Source organism: Microtus oregoni, unplaced genomic scaffold (assembly GCF_018167655.1).
Source record: "Microtus oregoni isolate MIOR12 unplaced genomic scaffold, Mior012 000031F_ref0000149, whole genome shotgun sequence".
Taxonomy (NCBI): domain Eukaryota; kingdom Metazoa; phylum Chordata; class Mammalia; order Rodentia; family Cricetidae; genus Microtus; species Microtus oregoni.
The window spans coordinates 15569596-15590550 of record NW_024543090.1 but is presented as its reverse complement, the minus strand read 5'-3'; the positions used below and the strand labels follow the sequence as shown (position 1 = coordinate 15590550).

The window sequence follows — 20955 nt, the reverse complement described above, 5'->3', positions numbered from 1 at the left end:
TCCACTTGGATTATATAACCAAACTGTAACATAAATTTCTGTCCACCCATCTGAAAGGATGTTATGTGTAAGTCATAAGGGCTCTATCACCAACAAGATTTATCATGTCTTACCTAGTCTCAGGGCTCAGGGCTCTTCCCATGTCAAGGGATTAGCTTCTACATTACCTGTCTTGTAGTCTTTTTTGACTTTCCCCTCATGTCTGTAGCCAAGATCCTCAGGAGGTCTCTCCTGGTCAAATATGATCTTGATTAACTTCGAAGGAATTCATAGCTTTTCATTCCTGTGGAAACAAAAGCAGAGCCCCTCCCCCAATGCAACATATTGTCTAACTTCCAATTTGAAGCTAAGACATCCCTAAAGTATATAGGCTGGTTTAATTTAGCAGTCCTTTCCACAATTTAATGTCTCTCAGCAACTGTCGTTCTCTGTTCATTAACATTCAAAAAATTCACAGTCAACAAAACACCATACAGGATCCAGATGCCCAATTTCCCATCTTTATGTAGCTTTTTAAAATACATCATTTTACTCTCTCTTTAAAGACTTGATTATTTTTGAACTATTTTTTTCTATAACTGTCTATATCCATTTTCTTTCTTCAGCTTCTAAGCATGTTTAAACATACTGTACTTTTATAGAGGTTTTTCTGTGTCTGGACCTGGCTTTACTAAGCATCTGTAGCATTCTCTGACCACATGAGACAAATCTTAAACTGTCATGTCACTTGCCACGTGGCTCAGCTTAGCACATGGCACTGCACATTGCTCTGGGGGCTGACTCCAACCCATAGGCAGAAGTGGAGAGCCGTGTCTCTATGTACTGCAACCAGCTTGAGAGACTGGGACTAGGAATCCTCATCTGGTTCCTTGTTTGTGTGTTGGGAACTTTTTAAGCTTTTTCAGGTCCTATTTGGAAATACATGCCCCCCACATTGGACACCATATATAACAGGCCAGCTCCCAAACAATGACATGGAGACTTATTATGAAAGTTCAGCCGATAGCTTAGGCTTGTTCCTAACTAGCTCTTACAACTTAAATTAACCCTTTTATATTAATCTGTGTTCCATCATGTGGTGTTACCTCTCTTCCATCTTGCACCTCCTGTTTCCTCTCTGTGTCTCCTGGCATCTTTTTTTTTTTTTTTTTTTTTTTTGATTTTTCGAGACAGGGATTCTCCATAGCTTTTGGTTCCTATCCTGGAACTAGCTCTTGTAGACCAGGCTGGCCTTGAACTCACAGAATCCGGCTGCCTCTGCCTCCCAAGTGCTGGGATTAAAGGTGTGCGCCACCACCACCAGGCTCCAGGCATCTCTTACACACCCATATTCTCCTCCTTTTTTTTCTCCAGAAATCCTGCCTATACCTCCTGGCTACCTATTGGCTTTTTATTACATTAATCACAGAAAAGCACCGTCACACAGTATACAAATATTCTAAAACAGAAATCCATGTAATAATAAAGTAGAGGCTGGACTAATTAGGGAAGGGCTACTAGGGGGACAGAGCCAGGAGACCAGATGAGAGCAAGGTGCCACACATATAGACAAGGATGCTCAAAGGAACCTATTCCCTTCTGTGTAGCCATTTTTAATTCAATGGAGGTTACAAGGTGTTAACTTTTGTTTTTGTTTTGTTTTAAATGAAAATGAGACACCTTTTTTTCAACCTGTGCCTGAGAGAGAGAGATGCTGAGTCAGATTGCAAGTCAGTATCTACAAATAAAAACGATATGAGTATTTTGCACATCATTTCTTTTAGTTCTTTTATTACTGTTTGTACTGTAAATAATGATTTCAAAAACGTGATTTGTGTGTTAAATGTATTGTGGCTTTAAGGATTACTTTGATAATGCTGTGGAGTACTTGATCTCTAAATAAGGGTAAGACTTCATTCACTGACAGAGAAGAGAAGGGATGGAATAACACATAGACAGCGCCTTGACCCTTAAAGTCTACCCAAAGGAATGCTTGGAGTTCTCTTTAGGCAAAGTGACATCTTCATAATTAAATTTGCATAGTAATCTATCACGTTGTGAGTTTATGCTAATGTTACACACTTCAGGACTTGGATGGCATGAAGGGGAAGGAGCTTTTAAGTTCCTAGAGCCTGTTCTAGTGTTGTGTCTCAGCGAACATTTAAGAAGCACAGTTTGTGTGTGAAATATTGATGTAGATTACTTTTATGAATAGTTGTACCTGTGCCCTCAGTTTTTAAAAGGCAGCCTGTGCTAGTCTAGCCTTAGTGTCTGCGCAGATGGAAGTGTGAGGACGTGCCTGTGTTTCACGTCATCAGCAGCTGCTTCCCTAGTAGCTGGTATGGTTTTTGTATTTAGATCAGATGGCTGATTCAAAGAATAATGCTATCACCAATGATGTTTTCTTTTTCAGGCTGTCTTGCTCTCCCCAAATTGAATTTGCAGTTTCTAACTCTACATGACTACCTCCTGAGGAACTTTAATCTCTTCCGCTTGGAATCCACTTACGAAATTAGACAAGACATCGAGGACAGTGTCAGCAGAATGAAGCCATGGTCAGTAAATTGATGCCATTTATAATGAAGAAATGTGTCTACAGTAAAATGATACGCCTTGTTAAGAAAATCAGTGCGTTTAGTAATATGAAGTTACCTGTCAAAGATACTCACGAATTGAGAAGTTTTGAAATGTGAATTTACTTCTAAGGTATTAAAATGTGAACTATGTGTCTAAGTACCTGGAGGTATGGCTGGAGAACTGGGGAGAAGGGAGGAGAGGTCATTTTAGTTAGGGAGGGGGAGAAGTGTAGACAAGATTCGCTTAGATGGTAGTAGCAGGGTAAAGAGGGAGGATGTGTACTGGCCAGCAGTCCTGTATAGGGCAGAGACACTCTGTTAGTCTTGGGTGGAGTTTACAGGAAAGGAGATTTCCTCTTCCACAGTTGCTCCCATGACTGTAGTGGGAAGTGTGAGTCGGTGCCCAAAGGAACTGTCTAGGGCCTTGGGTGTTTCAGAACATTCTGAGTAGCACGTTGGAACTAACCTGGTAGGGTTCACCTACAGGTCTATTTACATGAGGATTTCTTCTGTTTCTATCTTTGACTTTATCCGGAGAGTTTCTTTAAGAAAAGCCTTTGTTCCAGCCGTGGTAGACAGTGTTGCATTATGAGATTGGTGAAGGTTAGTTTTGGAATTTTACCCTAGAGATTTGGAGTATTCCTTCACTGTTTATAGTCAATGATTATAAATCACATATATTAAAAGTATGTATTTGCTTATTAATAAAATTGAGTCATGAAGTGAATCTTCATTACCTTTCAGGCACAGTAGGTACACACATGCAGTGTTGCTGACTTTGTATGGAAAACTTAATGGTTGCTGGAGTGTGAACCTCCTTAGGTATCTTCCAGCCTTCTCCCTTTTCCTCACCATAGAAAGTGGCCACAGGCACTGTGATTATGATCTATTTTTTCACATCCATATTTTATTTTATACACAGTTCTAGTTTTTTAATTATTATGTGAGAAGTTATTCTGGATAAGACTATAAAACCTAACACAAGTATTTTTGACTTAATAATCAGTTGAGTCAGTAAGTAGGCTAGGATTATGAAATTTGTATATCCACTGGCTGCTCTTCCCTGCCCACAGCTTTGCTGAAATTATTGCCCATTGTTCAGACCCTGTGGGGACACTTGATGCAGAAATTCCTTTACAATTTATGGTTACCTTGCATTTATATGCCTAGATTCAGAGCCTAATTTTGGCCATTTTGCAAAATAGGGATTTATTAACTAGCATTTAAGTAAATAGAATTCACTTGTACATTTAATTTAAATATCAAACACACAAAGAAAACAAATAATTACTCATGGTTTTTATTCTCTAATAATAGAGGATCTTTTAAAATTACTCATCTTTTGATATAAGAAAGAAAATGTTGCTTTTGGAGTTAGTTTGTTCCCATTTGAAATAATAAATCATTCTAAAGTTTTGTCACTGGTGCCCATGAAGAAATAGCTGCAAGGGCTGGTCACACTGTGAGGGTGGAGGAGAGAAACCCAGGCACTATTGCACAGTACACGTGTTAGGTCACGTTTTCATGTGGACAGCAGTAAAAGGTGATGTGCTTCCAAGTAGCAGAAGTCTGACCTTTTTATGCTTCAAGTTTCAGTTCTGTAAGAAATAAGACTGAAGGACCCGGATTAGTGGTTGCCTGGGGTGTACAGAGACTAACTGCTGTTGGACAAAAACATTCAGGGGCGATACAGATGTTCTAAAGTTGGATTGTGATGGTAGAAGCACATCGTGTACATTTACTAAAACTCGTGTTTGTACATTTACAGTAAATGAGATCCACAACTGTCATGGGTAAAAAGTGGTAGAGACCCTTTTAGAAGGTTTTAAGCATACTGCCATGCCTTCAAGAGCTGTCCCAGTGCTAGCCATTGCACAACTTTTATTCTTAGATTTTCTCTAATGTTATAAAGTTGTATAGGTTTAGTTACAGCACATAATCTTCATAGTAGATGTAATTTAATGTCATTTTTATAATTAATATTAAATATAAGTTTTAAAGTGCTGCCTTAGTTTATGTTCCAAATGCACCATCTAATGTATAAAGTTAGTTCTGAATGCACTTTAAAGTAACAGAGATAGGAATGCGTATTTGGGAATTGCTGCTGGTTGTTAGCAATTAACACAACTTCCCCTTTGATCTTTTTTAAGTGAGTTAGATAGATACTTCTAAGTGACTTAAAGTAGTATATCCCAATGAAGATTCTTCCACGTTTTTAAGTTTTTAAATAATAGTTTCCTGGAGGTAAGGGGGAAGGGTGGGATGAGGGATGGGAAAGAACTGTGGTTGGAATGTAAAATGAAATTAAAATAAATAAATATATTTTAGGCATTGTATAAGAATGTAAAGAACAAAAGATAAAATGTTAATAGTTGAAATTATTTGAAGAGAGGAAAGGATCAAATAAACCTAAGAAGAACTGTACTTTAGAAATGAAAGAGACACCAGACGAGCAAAAGCCTTAGGAGATTTCCAGTAGGGAAAAAGAGTAGCTGAAGCCGTTTCTATCCAGAACAGTGAAAGTAGAGGCATTGCATTTCCTGATTTCAAATATATTACGAAACTACTGTGATCAAAATAGTGTGCAGTAGACCTAAAAAGGGGTGGGGACATATTCCAGTTGTGGCCCACACGTTTAAGCCCAGCCCTTGGAGACAGAGGCAAATGGATCTTGAGTTCAAGACCATCCTGATCTATAGATTGAGTTCCAGAGCAACCAGAGCTGTTACACAGGGAAAACCTGTCTCAAAAAAATAAAAGAAAACAAACAAATAACACCAAAAAATAGAGTCCTATACAAATAGATAACAGTGGAAAGCCCCGGATAAAACTATGCGTATGTGACATCTGTGCTGAGAATATACAGTCAAGGAGGAAAACTAGATCTGCATGTGGAGCCCAGAAGATCAGATCATTCCGCATTAACGTGAACTCAAACAGATTAAGCCTAACTCTTGAGACCACGAAATATCTGGAAGAAAACAGATGATTTCCATAACATTGCTCTTAATATTTTTACTTTTGCTTTTGTTTTTTGGCTTGGATTATAACATCAAAAACAGAGGAAGCAAACACAAAGATATAGCAATAGTGAGTAGAAAAGCATTAAAGTAACAAGTCTCTGTCCAAAAAAAAAAAGGAAAATGAGAAGGAAATCTATGATGTGTGAAGAAATACCTGCAACTCATATCTAATTAAGGATTTATATCAGAAGTATAAGAACATAGACACACATAAAAAATTTAAGTTGAAAAATTGGCAGACATCCTAAGTGGATGATTGTAATAAAGATATAAAGGTGGTCAACAGCTATAAACCAGCAGCGCTCAGGCCTCTACTCCGCAGGAAATGGACTTCCAGGCACTCATCCTTGTTAAGAAGGAAGATAGCTATTGGCAAGATTATTAAGAAAATGAAAGCTTATGCAATGTTCTTGGGACTATAATGGTACAGTCATAGAATACTGTATGGACATTCCCCAGTAATAGAAAATAAAATCACCGTCTTGAAGAAATACATGTTCTTCATGCGCTTAGCAGCACTGTTGTCAACAGCAAGATAGGGAAACAGTCTGTGTCTGTGTAGAGATGAAGGAGTAAAGGAAGTGTGTGGCTATATATACAGTATAGAGTATAGAATACTGTTCATTCTCTAAGAAGAAAGAGCCCCTACCCTGGTTAACCAGTGCTAGCTAGCACTTGACCGTGAGCTAAGCATGTATCCCCCAAGTTTTACTTGTATCAGGTTGTAAAGTTCCTGTTTGTGTAATCATCCACTGCTTTGACTTTTCAGGCAGTCTGAGTATGGTGGTGTAGTATTTGGTGGTTGGGCACGAATGGCTCAGCCCATTGTGGCTTTTACTGTCGTTGAGGTTGCCAAACCCAACATTGGTGAAAACTGGCCGACCCGAGTCCGTGCAGATGTCACCATCAATCTGAATGTCAGAGATCACATCAAGGATGAATGGGAAGGTAATTTGGTACCTTTTACCTATTTCTTTTCTAGTTTCCCGTTTAGAACATTGACTTGCGATCTTCCTAAAGCTGTGACCCTTTAGTAGTTCCTCATGTTGTGCTGACCCCCAACCATAAATTACTTTGTTACTACTTCATAACTGTAGTTTTTCTACTGTTATGAATTGTCATGTAAATATCTTATATGTGACCCCAAAGGGGTCCTGGCCCACATGTTGAGAACCCCTGATTTAGAAGCATTGCAGACTATTACTAAATGTTGTCCTTTTAGAATTTTATTCAACTTTGCTCATAAAATTTATTATGAAGTACTCTAGTTATCTTTGTAATTAGTAAAAATACTAAGGATCATATAAGAGTATTTTAAGTATATAAATGTTTAAATAACAAAATCATAACTGTCAAAGGGTCCTAAAGATTGCAGTTTGCAAAGCAAACTGCGAGGAAATTATAAATTTAGTATAATGTTTTCTGGATTTTTAGAGTCAATATAAAAGCATTAATGTGTCCTAAAGGAGACTCAGATATAACTCACACACATTTGTAGAGTAAGTAGAGACAGTGATACTTTGAAAAGATGAAAGCAGACACCTCATGGAGAGTGCAGGTGGGAGGAGGGATCTGCTGAGGAGACATGGAGTGAGGATCCTAAGGAAACTATTTTACCACAAGAAGAAAGATGGATAAAGTCTCAGTGAAACTAGAGTTACTTGAGGTTGTGTGATAATTGACAAGAAAGTAAACTGTTTATGTTCCTAATTTTTTTTAAACTATATAAAGTTTTGGCAATGGGAGTTGTGTTCCATAATTAGCTTTGGGGAAAGCTATATTCAAAAATATTAAGTGAAAAAGTGTTAAAACTTTGCTAACACCTATATAAGAAGCAGCCCCTGAACCGCCAGGTGGTGGGCCCTTTTGTATCATCCCCCCTACCCCCTCCCTGCCTGCCCAACCCCAGCTGTCGGAGGGCTCCCACTTGCTGTGCTGTGGTAAGAAATAGCAGCCAGTAGGTTTAATCTCCTGCTACCTTCTTCAGATGCCAGAAGGAAAGGGATAGTGCCATAATGGATCAGTTTCCAGAAATTATAGCTCCCAGCATGGCGCTAACCACGGGGAGCATATGTTAGACTTATAAGGGGATTCTGAAGGAGTCTAGCAATGCAGTTGGCCAAATGTTTGACAAATGGCTGCTTTACTGGGTATCATTTGTAACAGATTTTTTGAGTCCTGTATCTTTCTGTGAGTTCCAGTCTGTTCCATTATATATCTAGAACATGGTGCACCTTTATGGTTACTGTACCTTGAGAATTCATTAGTTTCTGGACAGGGTCTTGCAGTTATTACCCACTGAAACTTAAGGTGCTAAGTATCTAACACTATTTTACACATTGGGCAATAAAATAAGTGACTTATTGGCACTCTCAGAAATAGTAATGGCTGGAAATTTTTAAAGACCCATTACAGGAGTTTACAGATGAGAAATGACAGGTCGGCCTTGTAAAAAGTTGGGGAAGGAAAAATGCTCTCCCGATGAAGCCCTTTCTCCGTTGTTCTGGGAACTACTACCTGGAGTACCTGAAGAAAACTTTAAAAAAAAAAAATGTCTTTCTTATTTGCTTTCTCTCACTTATTCCCCAGCCCCGTGACTTTTCTTTTTCTCCCCCTCACACCCTCCTTTACGATAGACCTGTGGTAGACTGAGAAATAGAATGGTTGGATATTGGTGGACAAGGCAGGGTGCTGTGGAGTATTTAGGGATGCGTGAATCACACTCTGGCACGTAGTGGGAAGAGCAATGCTCTTCTGTAAGGCTGGGCCCATATTCAGCCCTTATATTGATCCAACATGTGAGAAGAAAATGAGGGGAGGACTGTCTTGAATATTGTCTTACATACAGAATAGCTTTGAAATGTTTCCACAAAAAATTAGAACTCCCTTCCCTCAAGATTTGAAGTTTGGAGCCTTATCTTCATTATTACCCCATATAGAAACTGGATATTAGATTTTGCTTCTAAAAACACAGGTAGGATGGTTACAAATGCTCGAGAAGAAAGGTGAGCTCATGGTAGTACAGACTTTTTTTAAGTGTGAATTTAAGGTGTCTGTTGCTGTAATGTTCTGATTGTGGAGGGATACTCAGTCAGCCATCGCTGTTGGTGTCAGAAAGTGACTCCTACTTTGATGGGGCTTCCCAGGGCCTCTTCTTTGTCTCTAAAACCTAGATGTTTGAGTTGTACAGACTCAAGGTTATGTGGCAGCATAACTCAGCAGAACACTGTTCCTTATAGTTCTCATTGCCTCCTCAATCCCTTTGCATCTATTTGCCCTTCCAGATTTGAGTTATTTTTAGCTTTGTTTACACCCAAACTCTACAAAAAGAAGCCATGATGCTTCCAATCCTAGTAGCCATTAATTCACATTGATGTCTTAATCTAGTTATATATCTTTTTCCCAAGATTATAAGTAGACTGACTATGTACATTTTCATTTTTGTCATTCAATGGCTAAAAATAATAGGTCAGAAAAGAAACAAAGATGAAGTGATGTGGCATTCCATGTTGTGAGCTGTAACACTTTGATGTCCCTTTTCTTCCTGTTTCAGTGTTATTGGTGGAGCTGGGAAGCCAGTGGAGAGCCCCGGGACTTTGACCCCAATCTCTCCTCTCTTGACATTCACTTAGAAAGATTCCGTTTGCTGTCTGAAACTGTGTGTTGAGCCATTTTCTGTGTGTGATATCTGTGGATTAAAGCACTCCTGTGCTTGGATGCGTTATTCTTGAGTTAACCTGTTTTAGGATAGTGCACTTAGGCTGTTTGGAATGACAGTGATGGATAGGTGAAACTGATGGTAGAAATTTGATGACTATGATATAGATGAATTATATTCCAGCCATATTTTTGGTTACTTAATAAGAATTAAAAATAAGGATGATGATGAACATCCAATTTTGGATCTGTAACATGACTTGGAAGTCTTACTCAGTAATTAATTCATGACACAGAAGTTTCTAATTTTAATATAAAAAGATCTTCCTTTTAATTACTGCTATGAAATATTTAATATTAAAAACTGTAGGAAACACATAATCATATTATAATCCAAAATGCCTTATTGGTCACTTTTTTATTTTTAATGTTTTTTCTCTCCTTCAAAAAGGTTAAGAATTTGCCAATGAAAGATCAGAAGCAATGTAATTCTAATATGCCAAAATGCTTTTGTGTTTCACTAGGTCTCCGCAAACACGACGTATGCTTTTTAATCACTGTGCGTCCCACAAAGCCCTATGGTACTAAGTTTGACAGGAGGAGACCTTTTATTGAGCAGGTTGGCTTGGTATACGTCAGAGGCTGTGAAATCCAGGGCATGCTGGATGACAAAGGGCGAGTCATCGAAGATGGTATAGTGATCTATTTTATTCGAGAGAATGTCTGGAGTGATACACTTCTGTGCTGTCTTTCTTAGTTGCTACTTTTAGTTGCTTTATGTAGTAAACATAAAAGATTGTATGTGAAGTGCCTACTTCATAGTTGTAGAATAGGTAATGGGTGACGGGGCTCTTGCCTAACAGGTGCTGTGTATTCCCTAGGTTCAGTCCCCGGTGTGGGGAAAAAAAAAAAAAAAAAAAAAACAAAAAACGGCAAACAAAAAACTGTGTTAAACGTATTGAATTTTCCATTGTACTTTATAAATGTGCACAAGTAGTATGTGCAACTGAGTTGCCTTTTTAAGTTATATTATATATTATATTATATATATATATAATTATATATATATATATTAGATAATGGAAAGTATACGGTTTTTAATATTTCTAAGTAGGCCAGGCATGACAGCACACAATTGTAATCCCTCTGACCTCTGCACAACATGAGTTGTAAGAAATGATAAAAATTTAGAAAAAGGGGAATATGCTTTTAATTTTGAATCTAAATTGTCTAAGTAGAGGAAAGTTTAGTCGTGGGGGGATACTGGAGATAAGTTTAATGGCTTATCATTTCTATAAGAGAAATACTTTTAACTTTCTTTGATAGTTAGTTGAAAATACATATTTCATTTAACAAAGTCTTTAACAATATCTAGGACCTGAACCCAGACCCAATCTTAGAGGTGAGTCAAGGACGTTTCGAGTGTTTTTGGATCCCAACCAGTATCAACAGGATATGACCAACACTATACAAAATGGAGCCGAAGATGTGTATGACACCTTCAATGTCATAATGAGGAGGAAACCGAAAGAGAATAACTTTAAGGTAAGTTTGATTCTGTACCTAAATGCCCTGATATCCTAATAATGAAATCCTAAAATAGAAACACATGCATACTGGGTAAGGGAGTTTAAAGACAACATTAACTGTTTAATTTTGTGAGCATTCTTAAATTCATAGCATATTGATTAGATGTGACATTTAAGGAAATCCATTTGCTAAATCTGTTTTGGCTTTAAGGAAATTGGAAATTTATAAATGAATTCAGGTTTTCTCCTGAAAGTCAGTTCCTTTCTTGCTTTTTTACATTAGGTGCTCAGTTTAGGCCCAGAATGAGGAGGAAGACTGTTCATTCATTTAGTGGATCCAAAGTAGGTGTACTCCCAGATGTCTTTAGAATACAGATGTGGACAAAAGTGCTGAATGATGCTCTGATACATTGTTTTGACACACGTCACTCATTAGGAACAGGAAGACCTGGGGGTTCCTAATTTTTGCTTTCATAGTTTAGATGGAGAATTTTAGTAAAGGAAGATCTGAAAATACTTTTTCTGTTCTCATGTGTAAGTCTCTAGGAGGGACTATAAGCAACACTTATAGTTCTTTCAAGTTGTGTTAATGTTGGTAACTTCCAGTTTTTGCAGGGTGACTTTCCTTGCTCTTTTCCCCAAGCCTCATTGCTGACACAGTCCTGTCACTCTCTTGCATTCCCACACTGTCGCTGTATATAAGAAAATACATGAGCTCTCAAACGCAGAAATTTATGCTCCATTCTTCTTTCTCTGAAGACAAATGCAGTGGGAATCCCTCGCTTCCTTTCCTCCTGCTCCACAAACAGTCCTTCAGTGCTGAGTGGCTTCCCACCTCTGGCGATGCCGTATGTAGTCACCCTCATTCCACATCCCTGCTTCTCTTCCCCTCTGCTCCTCCCAGTACGTTACTCTCTCTCCATAGCCTCTTTGCCGTTCTTTCAAAATGTCAGTTATATTTTGGTGCCCCTGTTTTACATTCTTTAATGGTTTCTCATCACATTGAAGAGTTTTTAATAATCCAAGACACTGTTGTTACATCATCATTTGCCCATGACTTCCCCTATCGTGTCCTCCATCTCCTTACTTACTTTACTGTAGCCACACTAATCATACACCTGTTCTTTAAATAACCCATGACTTTACACGGTTTCACGGTAGATGATTTTCCTTAGGTATATTTATAAAATTATAAATCATCTCCACACAAGCAACTCAGTTAAGTATCTCTTGAGAGGTTTCTTTCCAGGTTGTACTGTACCTAGGACAGTCTCACTTTTCAGTAAGGGAATCTCAGTCACATGACTGAAATCTACAAAATAGTTCTTTTTTTGCCATTCTTTTTAGTGTCTTTTGTGTGTCTGAGGTTGTGATTAGTTATATGGGAGTTGTAGAGATGAATAAACATGGTTAAGAACTTAACTACCAATCAAGAAAGTAAGAAATATAAGTAATTACCATGAAAGTTTAACAGGTGCCCAACATGATTTTTTTTTAATTTATTAGATTTTTTAAAAAATACCAATCCAAATTCCCACTTTCTCCCCTCCTCCCATTTCCTCCACATACCCTCCCACCCCACCCCTATCTACTCCTCAGAGAGGGTAAGGCACATTGTTTTGTAGAAGGTCCAAGGCCTTCCCTACTATATCTAGGCTGAGCAAGGTATCCATCCAAAAAGAAGAGGTTCCCAAAAATCCAGTACATGCAGTAGGGATAAATCCTGGTGTCACTGCCAGGGGCCCTCAGTCTGCCCCAGCCATGCAACTGTCGACCACATTCAGAGGGGAGACTAGTTTGGTCCTGTGCTTGTTTCTTCCTTGTCCAGCTGGAGTTGGTGAGCTCCCATTAGCTCAGGTAGACTGTTTCAGTGGGTGAACCCATCATGGTCTTTATCTCTTTGTTCATATTCTCATTTCTCCTACTCTTCAACTGGACTTTGGGAGCTTAGTTCAGTGCTCCAATGCAGGTCTCTGCCTCTGTTTTCATCAATTGCTGGATAAAGTTTCAATGATGATATTTAAGATATTTATCAGTCTGACTACAGGGCAAATCAAGATCCGGCACCCTCTCCCCTATTGCTGGGGTCATCCTTACGGATTCCTGGGAATTTCTTTATAGCCAGGCTTCTGCTAACCTTATAATGGCTCCCTCAATCAAGATATCTCTTTCCTTGCTCTCATCTCTGTCCTTCCTCCATCTTGACTATCCCATTCCCTCAAGTTCTCCTCAACACACCCCTTCTTCCCTCCTCTTCCCCTTTCACCCTCACTTCTTCCCCAACCCCATGCTCCCAGTTTTGTCAGGCCATCTTGTCTGTTTCCAATTTCTAGGTGGATCTATATATGTTTTTCTTTGGGTTCATCTTATTATTTAGCTTCTCTAGGATCTTGAACTATAGGCTCAATGTCCTTTGTTTATAGCTAGTATTCACTTATGAGTGAGTATATACCATATTCATCTTTTTAGGTCTGCATTACTTCACTCAGGATAGGGTTTTCTAATTCCATTCATTTGCATGCAAATTCAAGATGTCATTGTTTTTTACCGCTGAGTAGTACTCTCTAATGTGTAAATGTGCCACATTTTCTTTATCAATTCTTCAGTTGAGGGGCATCTAGGTTGTTTCAAGGTTCTGGCTATTACAAATAATGTTGTTATGAATGTAGTTGAACAAATGCTTTTGTAGTATGATTGAGCATCTTTTGAGTATGTGCCCAAGAATGGTATTGCTGGATCCTGAGGTAGGTTGATTTCCAATTTTCTGAGAAACCACCATACTGATTTCCAAAGTGGTTGTACAAGTTTGCATTCCCACTAGATAGATTCATATCTATCGCCGTGCACAAACCTCAAGTCCAAATGGATTAAAAACCTCAGTATAAATCCGACCACACTGAACCTGATAGAAGAGAAACTAGGAAGTAGTCTTCAATGCATGGGCACAGGAGACTACTTTCTAAATATAACCCCAGTAGCACAGACACTGAGAGCAACAATAAATAAATGAGACCTCCTGAAACTAAGAAGCTTCTATAAAGCAAAGGATACAGTCAGTAAGACAAAAATACAGCCTATTGAATGGGAAAAGATCTTCACCAACCCCAAATCAAAGGACTGATCTCCAAAATATATCAAGAACTCAAGAAATTAGACATTAAAATTCTAAATAATCCAATTAAAAAATGGGGTACAGAACTAAACAGAGAATTCTCAACAGAAGAATCTCAAATGGCCAAACGATACTTAAGGAAATGTTCAACATCCTTAGCCATCAGGGAAATGAAAATCAAAACAACTCTGAGATACCATCTTATACCTGTCAGAATGGCTAAGATCAAAAAACACCAATGATAGCCTTTGCTGGAGAGGATGTGGAGTCAGGGGAACACTCATCCATTGCTGGTGGGAATCCAATTTGATTTTCCTAACAGGAAGTTAAAAGAAGCATTCAGGTCCTGATGCAAACAAGGGGACCATGACCTGCCTTTGTGGTATGTTTACCGTATGTGTACTGGCAGAGAATCCCTCATTTGGTTCTTTGCTTTATTTGCTTTCCAATGAGTGCAGCCTGTTCTAATCTGGGTCTTCCACTTTTTGCCTGGACCATTGGAATGGCCACCGTGCCCTAGTCCCTTCATAATTCTGTTATGTGTATTTCCTAATTCTCTAGAACACTGATACTTCATATCCTGCTGCTTAAAACATTTCTGTAACTTTCCATTAATGATGAAATCAATCAGAAATGATTTGTTGCACTAAATTAAAATGGTACTTTTTTCTTGAAGCTTTTCCTGGTATCAAGCCCATCTCCCCATCATCCATCTCTCATCTGTAGTATATTCCCTTTGTAGTGTGTAGGATTCTTTACTGTTGTCACATTCTGCTACTTGTCGTAGTCCCTGTCTTCCTTCATCTCTACTACATTTACAATTTCCTTAGATGGCAGAGTTATCATCTCATTCATCAGTGTCGTATGAATGTACTCAATGATCTGTCTGTCCATTACTCACCCATGCCATATTTAAACTGTGCTAGGTCCCTGAGTTTTAAAAAACTTTATTTGGTTACTGTGTACTTTGAAATTGGGCCTTGCCTCCTAATTTCCATATTTATCAGAATGGTTTTTGGATAGTCTAAAAAAATGTTCTTGGCTCTGTTAATTCGTTTTGACAGTGTCTATGCTAACTCCTGTAGTACCCTTTTATTGTAGTCCCGGTTCTTGTTTGCATTTGTTTTGTTTTTCGAGACAGGTCTCTGCCTCCCTAGTGCCAGGATTAAAGACTTGCACCACCACTGCTTAGCTTAGTGCCAGTTTTTTAATTCTTCAATTTATTTGTCATTTTTATTATTGACAGCTTTTTTATTTCTCTCAATGCTGATTTTGTAAGTATTTCTGCATTTCACCAGTGGAAGAGCTATATACTATTGAGAGGGAAAATCTCAAATTTATTAGGAATCATTTGCTTTTAAGGCCCTCTTCTGTAATTTTCTTTCTTTCTTTCTTTCTTTCTTGACATAAATCTTATTTTCATCATGCTCAAGAAGAGTCAAGTGGCAAACCCATTTATGTCATTCTATCTAAACGAATTCTTAGTGGATAAACTGTTCTTGCTAACTTAGTTCTTTTGTTTAACTCAGTGTATGGTATCAGCTGAAAATATAGCTGTTGGTTCAGTCTTGCCAAGCACCTGTCAGCAGAAAATAGCTGCTTGCCTTGAAACACATGGGCATTCCGGATTGGTGCCATCAGCTCTGCATTCCAGGGGAGTGCAAATGTTTGAGATGTCAACTGACACGAAGCTTTCTGTCCTCCTACTGGCAGGCTGTGTTGGAGACTATTCGGAATCTGATGAATACCGACTGCGTGGTACCGGACTGGCTGCATGACATCATTTTAGGTTATGGGGACCCAAGTAGTGCCCATTATTCAAAAATGCCCAATCAGATTGCTACCTTGGATTTCAATGATACCTTTCTCTCCATTGAACATTTAAAAGCAAGCTTTCCTGGTCATAATGTCAAAGTGACTGTGAACGACCCAGCTCTACAAACACCCCCTTTCAGGTATGGGTATGCTTTGGCAGCCATTCTGTGGTCCATCTGTGCTAGCATCAGCACTGTTGACTAAGTGAGTTTGGAGCATTGTGTCTGGATTTCATTTTGGCAGTCCTTACATTTGCTGTAATAATCACTGGGATAAGACTATTATATTTGAATCTATTCCTGACTCAGTACAGAAGCTATTTTAAGACCACATTAAAAGTAGCTTCATGTCTCAAAAGAAATCAGTGTCTTTGATTTGGAAAGAACTATATAAATATAGTAGCTGACTAAAGACACATGCCTGTACATCTCACACATAGGCTAGTGTGTTTCTTAACTGGTAATACAGGCATGTGATGTTGAGCTTCATTTTGATTCTAAGAAGCTAAACTTTTCTTTTAACTCTGCCTGCCTTTTGCAGATTTTAAATACAGATTGAATATCCTTTATTTAAAATGTTTGAGGCAGGAAATATTTTATGTTTGGAGCTTTTTCAGATTTTGAAATATTTCCATAGACATCACCAATTGAACATTCCTAATCTGAAAGTCTAAAAGTCAGAATGTTCCGGAATTCGAAACTTTGGAGGATTGTCTGAGTATCCCAAATGTTTAAGATTTTGAAACATTTTCAATTTCATGTTTTTAAATGAGAGATATTCAATATGTATTCAAACTAGAGTTATATTAATGTCAAATAGGGCTGTAGCTGTTGAGTAGAAATCGAGTGAGCTGCTTGGAGCCATTGGCAGCTGCCGGAGCATGTTCGTGAACATCAGAGACGACTACACAACGATACCTGCACCTTCATTAGCTGGGAACCAGAGCACACAACTTCCACATACCTATTAAATACAAATAATAATTCAGCATACTTGCAACATAGTTTTCATAATACCCATACCTCGTTTTCTTCTTTTCATCCCTCACTTCTGTTAATTACAGAAACATTTCTCTTGCCTCCCATTTTTATTTTTTTATCTGTTTATGCTCATAACTCTTGCTGTATATAATAGATTCTGTTAGGAACACTCTGTGTCCCTCTTGACTGCTTCTCTAGGCCCTTCAGTCTTGCTGGTGCTGTATTTCCTGCCTCTGCCCTTGAAATCTCCAATGCCTTTTCCTACATAGAGCCGTTCACTCCCTCACTGGAGAAGTGAGTCTGCCGTTTACTCTCTGCTGCTTACTTGTAAGGTGACTCCTTCTCCGCATTAGTTCTCGGCAACCTTTGCCTCTGTCTGTACTGCAAGAACGGGAAAAGTACACATAGAGGAATTTTCTTTTTCTTTTCTTTTTTTTTTTTTTTTTTTTTTTTTTTTTGGTTTAATTTAGGAAATTCGCTGAAAGCTTTGGCCTCTAACTCCAGACTAAGAACCTCTGGTCTTAAGCCTGGTGTTTCAGAGACGCTATAACAAGACTCCAGTCTATCTGTCCTTCCTTTTTTTCTGTTGTATTCTGTGCTCTGGCAATGCTTGGCTGTTTGTATTTGGCCTTTGCTGTTACTTCTGTTTTCTGGGAAGTCTTTTCTTTCTGGCTGTGAATTTCTGAGGGTCTCTGTTCTTTAAACCAGTCTTCTTAAGTCTTCAGAATATGTGAACACCAATGCACTTTACAGTGCATATGACAAGTATTTAGTGTTTCTTTGATTTGTCCATTAATTGGATGACTTTTTCCCCAAACAGAAGGCTTAACTCCAATTTTAATAATTATAAATCTGCCTTTATTTTATTATAGTTTATGTAGAAGTAAATCACAAATCTTTCTTATACATCTTTTTATTCTCCATACAATGTCATATACAAGATAGTAGTTATTTCTTTTTTATTGAAAATAAATTTTTTCATACACTGTATTCTGATCACAGTTCCCTTCTTCTATCTGTTCCCAGAACCTCTCCATCTCCTACCCCTCCAACCCAATGCCTTCTTTCTCTCTCTATAGAAAGCAAACCAGCCAAGGAGGGTAGGGGATAAAACAAACAGATTTTAAAAAGAAGAAGAAGAAAAGCATGAAAAACATGTGCAGACACACCATATAAACACAAAATTGGAACCATAATATATGAGCAAAAGACCAGTAAGATTTAAAATGTTAAAAAAAAAAAAAACCAGATATACCATTGAATTCATTTTGTGGGCACCATCTACTGCTGGGCATGGGTCTACCCTAAAGTGAGGTTTGTAAACCCAGTGAGACTCCATACTAATATTTCCTATTCAAGTGGCTGGTAGCTTCTGGATTAAGGATGGGGGTCATGCCCACTCCCCTTCTCAGTTTGGACCATTTCTTATTTTAAAGATGAATGGGGGCTTTGCTCTTGTAGAATAACCTTCCCTGTGAGAAGCGGAAAAGGGAAGAAAAGGAAAGACGCAGACGGGGAAGAAGAGGACACCGAAGAAGCAAAGACCTTAATTGTAGAACCTCATGTTATTCCTAATAGAGGCCCTTATCCTTACAACCAGCCCAAACGGTAATTTGACTACCTAGCCTAGTTAACAAACTGCTTTTAAATTCTCTTTTGGGTGGGATACTTTTGTTTCAAACGTTGGGGCTTTTTCCTTTCAGTTCTGTCAATTATCTGAGTAGCTGAGAAATTCTAGATAATTCTGTAGTCACATTTCAAAAAGAAACATTCTCTGGCACTTTAACAGTCAGCATTACACAACCACTGGCATGTGAGCATGGAGCTCCTGTGTAATGGTCTTCGGGGTCTGTGCTGGGACTGCAGGGGCGGTTCATTTGGGAGCTAGAACTTCTTCTGGCCAGATGAGGCCTACAATAAGCTTAGTGTATTGGAAACAACTGCAGTTCGTAAAAATTATTCTCTGGGGGTCAGGGAATAAGAACAAGTAGATGTTTGAGCTTCTCTGCTCATGGTTGTCTGAGTTTTCACTAAATGTTGTTACATATCTAACAAACTTTTATTTACTCCTCTGTTTGCAGAAATACAATACAGTTCACTCATACACAGATAGAGGCCATCCGGGCTGGGATGCAACCTGGATTGACAATGGTAAGCAAAGCTGGCTGAGTTTTGAGTGTTTTTAAGTAATTGCAGCATTCTATACGTGAGATGTTGCTGCTCAGCTTGGTGTTGATAGATGCACATATTAGAATATGGCCATCTCTATTAAATCAATTATCCTCCTGTAACCACAGAAGTATTTGCAACAGTTTTTGGCCAGCATAGTCTTTAATGGTGTTTGTTCTCTGGCCCTTTACAGAGAAAGGTCTGCATTGAGTGTGTTTAATATCCAAGTATGTGCAACCTTTTCTTTTAGCTTTCGGTTGTTGCCTTTTAGTCTGAATCTGATACAGTCCGAGAGTTTGCAAGTATGTGATACTTCTTTCTCATCATTTTATTTAAGTTTGTTTTGGTTTTTGGTTTGGTTTTGTTTATTTAAAGTGAATTTTTTTCTGAACAGGATTTGGGGACTTAACAGTTTTAACCATTAATCAAACACTTTTTTCTGTATATATTTTTCTCTCCTTGGAGATCAGTGATATAAAATTTATACTTTTTGGTGTTCTTCCATAGATGTATGCATTTCTAAGGTTGTGTTCCTCTGTTCTGTTTTTACATTACTGAATCCACCCCGTGAAGTTTCTTTTTCTTTTCTTTTTTTCTAAGTTTTTATTTCTATTTTCTAATAATGTAGTAACTTAGTCTTTGATATGAGTTTATCATTTTTTTCTTAGGTTGTGGGCCCACCTGGTACAGGAAAAACAGATGTTGCGGTCCAGATCATATCCAACATTTACCACAATTTTCCAGAACAGAGAACTTTAATTGTCACTCATTCTAATCAGGTAATTGACTTTCCATGTGTCTTTGTCTGTCTGTCTGTCTGTCTGTCTGTCAGTGTATGTGTGCATGCACATGCCCATACTCAGGACTTTTCATTTTGAGATTGAAAGCATTAATTACCCTGTTGCTAGTATTTCTTTTTGTTTAATAGAATGAGTATTCCTCAGATTCAGAGATCTAAAGTGTGTGAGTACCAGACTGTTTAAATACCTTAGTAGGTACATGTGATTCTGTTACACAAAAGATCGTTGTGTGCTCTGTTAATCCTTCTGAAGGTGTCAGGACAGTGAAGAATAGTATTCTTCATTGGCTGGGGCATAACTTTGACCAGCAGCTCACAGAGGATCCCCACCCATGGTGAAACTGCTTCCCCTTAACCTGGGGGAGCTAACTCTCAGTCTGCCGGTGACTGCAGTTGGTGCATCTTTAGAGATTTTGGTTTACAGTGAACTACAGTTTCTGGATTGTCATTCATTCTGTTGTTTGTTTGATTTGCATTTTTATTTACTTTTAGTAATACTACAGTTCATTCATCTGGCATACTTACCGTAGTTCTGAAATTTTTACATAGTGGTAGTTTGTACAGTATGCCGAATTCTTTTACTTATTGATTTGGGAAGAGTTAATTTGTTCCCCACCTGAATAAATGCAATAAAATAAGTTCTAGGGCTTTTTTCTTCTTTCTATTTAATAAAGTTTAGTGTAGAGTCCTGTTAGAAAGCTCTTAAGGTGCACAAACAGTAAGTCATGCCTTATCTCACAGCATTTCTGACTAAGCTTTGTCTTGTGCCTTGTTAGGACCTGTTACTGTGCGGGCTACTTAGGATGGGCTTGGATAGCAGTACTGGAGAAGGTCTGTGGCAGAAACACCAAAGACGCCCTTGTTGCTAAGGCTGATGTCCTTTGGAATTCAGTCACCTTGGTGTCTGTCAGAGGGCTGATTTTCATTTGACTTGTTAACTGTTTTATTTACTGGGTGTTCACTTGGCTGCCTCATCTAAGCACTTCTCCAATACTTACTATCTCAAAAGGAAATCTTGAAGTTTTTCTGAATTTACAATATATAATTTTTCTGCCTCAGTTCTTAGTATGGATAACAAATTGATTGGGTTCAGTACAATTGATTGAGTTCAGTCCAATTGATTTGGTTCTGAGATTTGAACAGTATGAAAAGCCAGATAATGGGAATTTTAAATTTACAAAAAAAAAGCAATGCCTTCCATTCTTGGATCTGCTACAGTTTGGGCAGCAAAGGCTACATATAACATTCTGGAGCCTGAATATGTATATTAGCTGGAGGGGCAGACTTGGACTAGTGATAACTGAGGATGGAGGCTG

General features: G+C 38.2%; 1 protein-coding gene across 1 annotated transcript in view; it reads left to right on the top strand.

Annotated features, from left to right (window-relative positions):
* The window catches only part of Aqr (aquarius intron-binding spliceosomal factor), an 80913-nt gene that overhangs the window by 36499 nt on the left and 23459 nt on the right, over positions 1-20955 (top strand). Inside the window, exons 16-23 of the mRNA XM_041679115.1 lie at positions 2393-2534; positions 6348-6526; positions 9760-9927; positions 10611-10780; positions 15590-15831; positions 18133-18279; positions 18753-18822; positions 19509-19619. Of these exons, the coding sequence (XP_041535049.1) occupies positions 2393-2534; positions 6348-6526; positions 9760-9927; positions 10611-10780; positions 15590-15831; positions 18133-18279; positions 18753-18822; positions 19509-19619 (1229 nt within the window). The remainder of the gene's footprint in view (positions 1-2392; positions 2535-6347; positions 6527-9759; positions 9928-10610; positions 10781-15589; positions 15832-18132; positions 18280-18752; positions 18823-19508; positions 19620-20955) is intronic.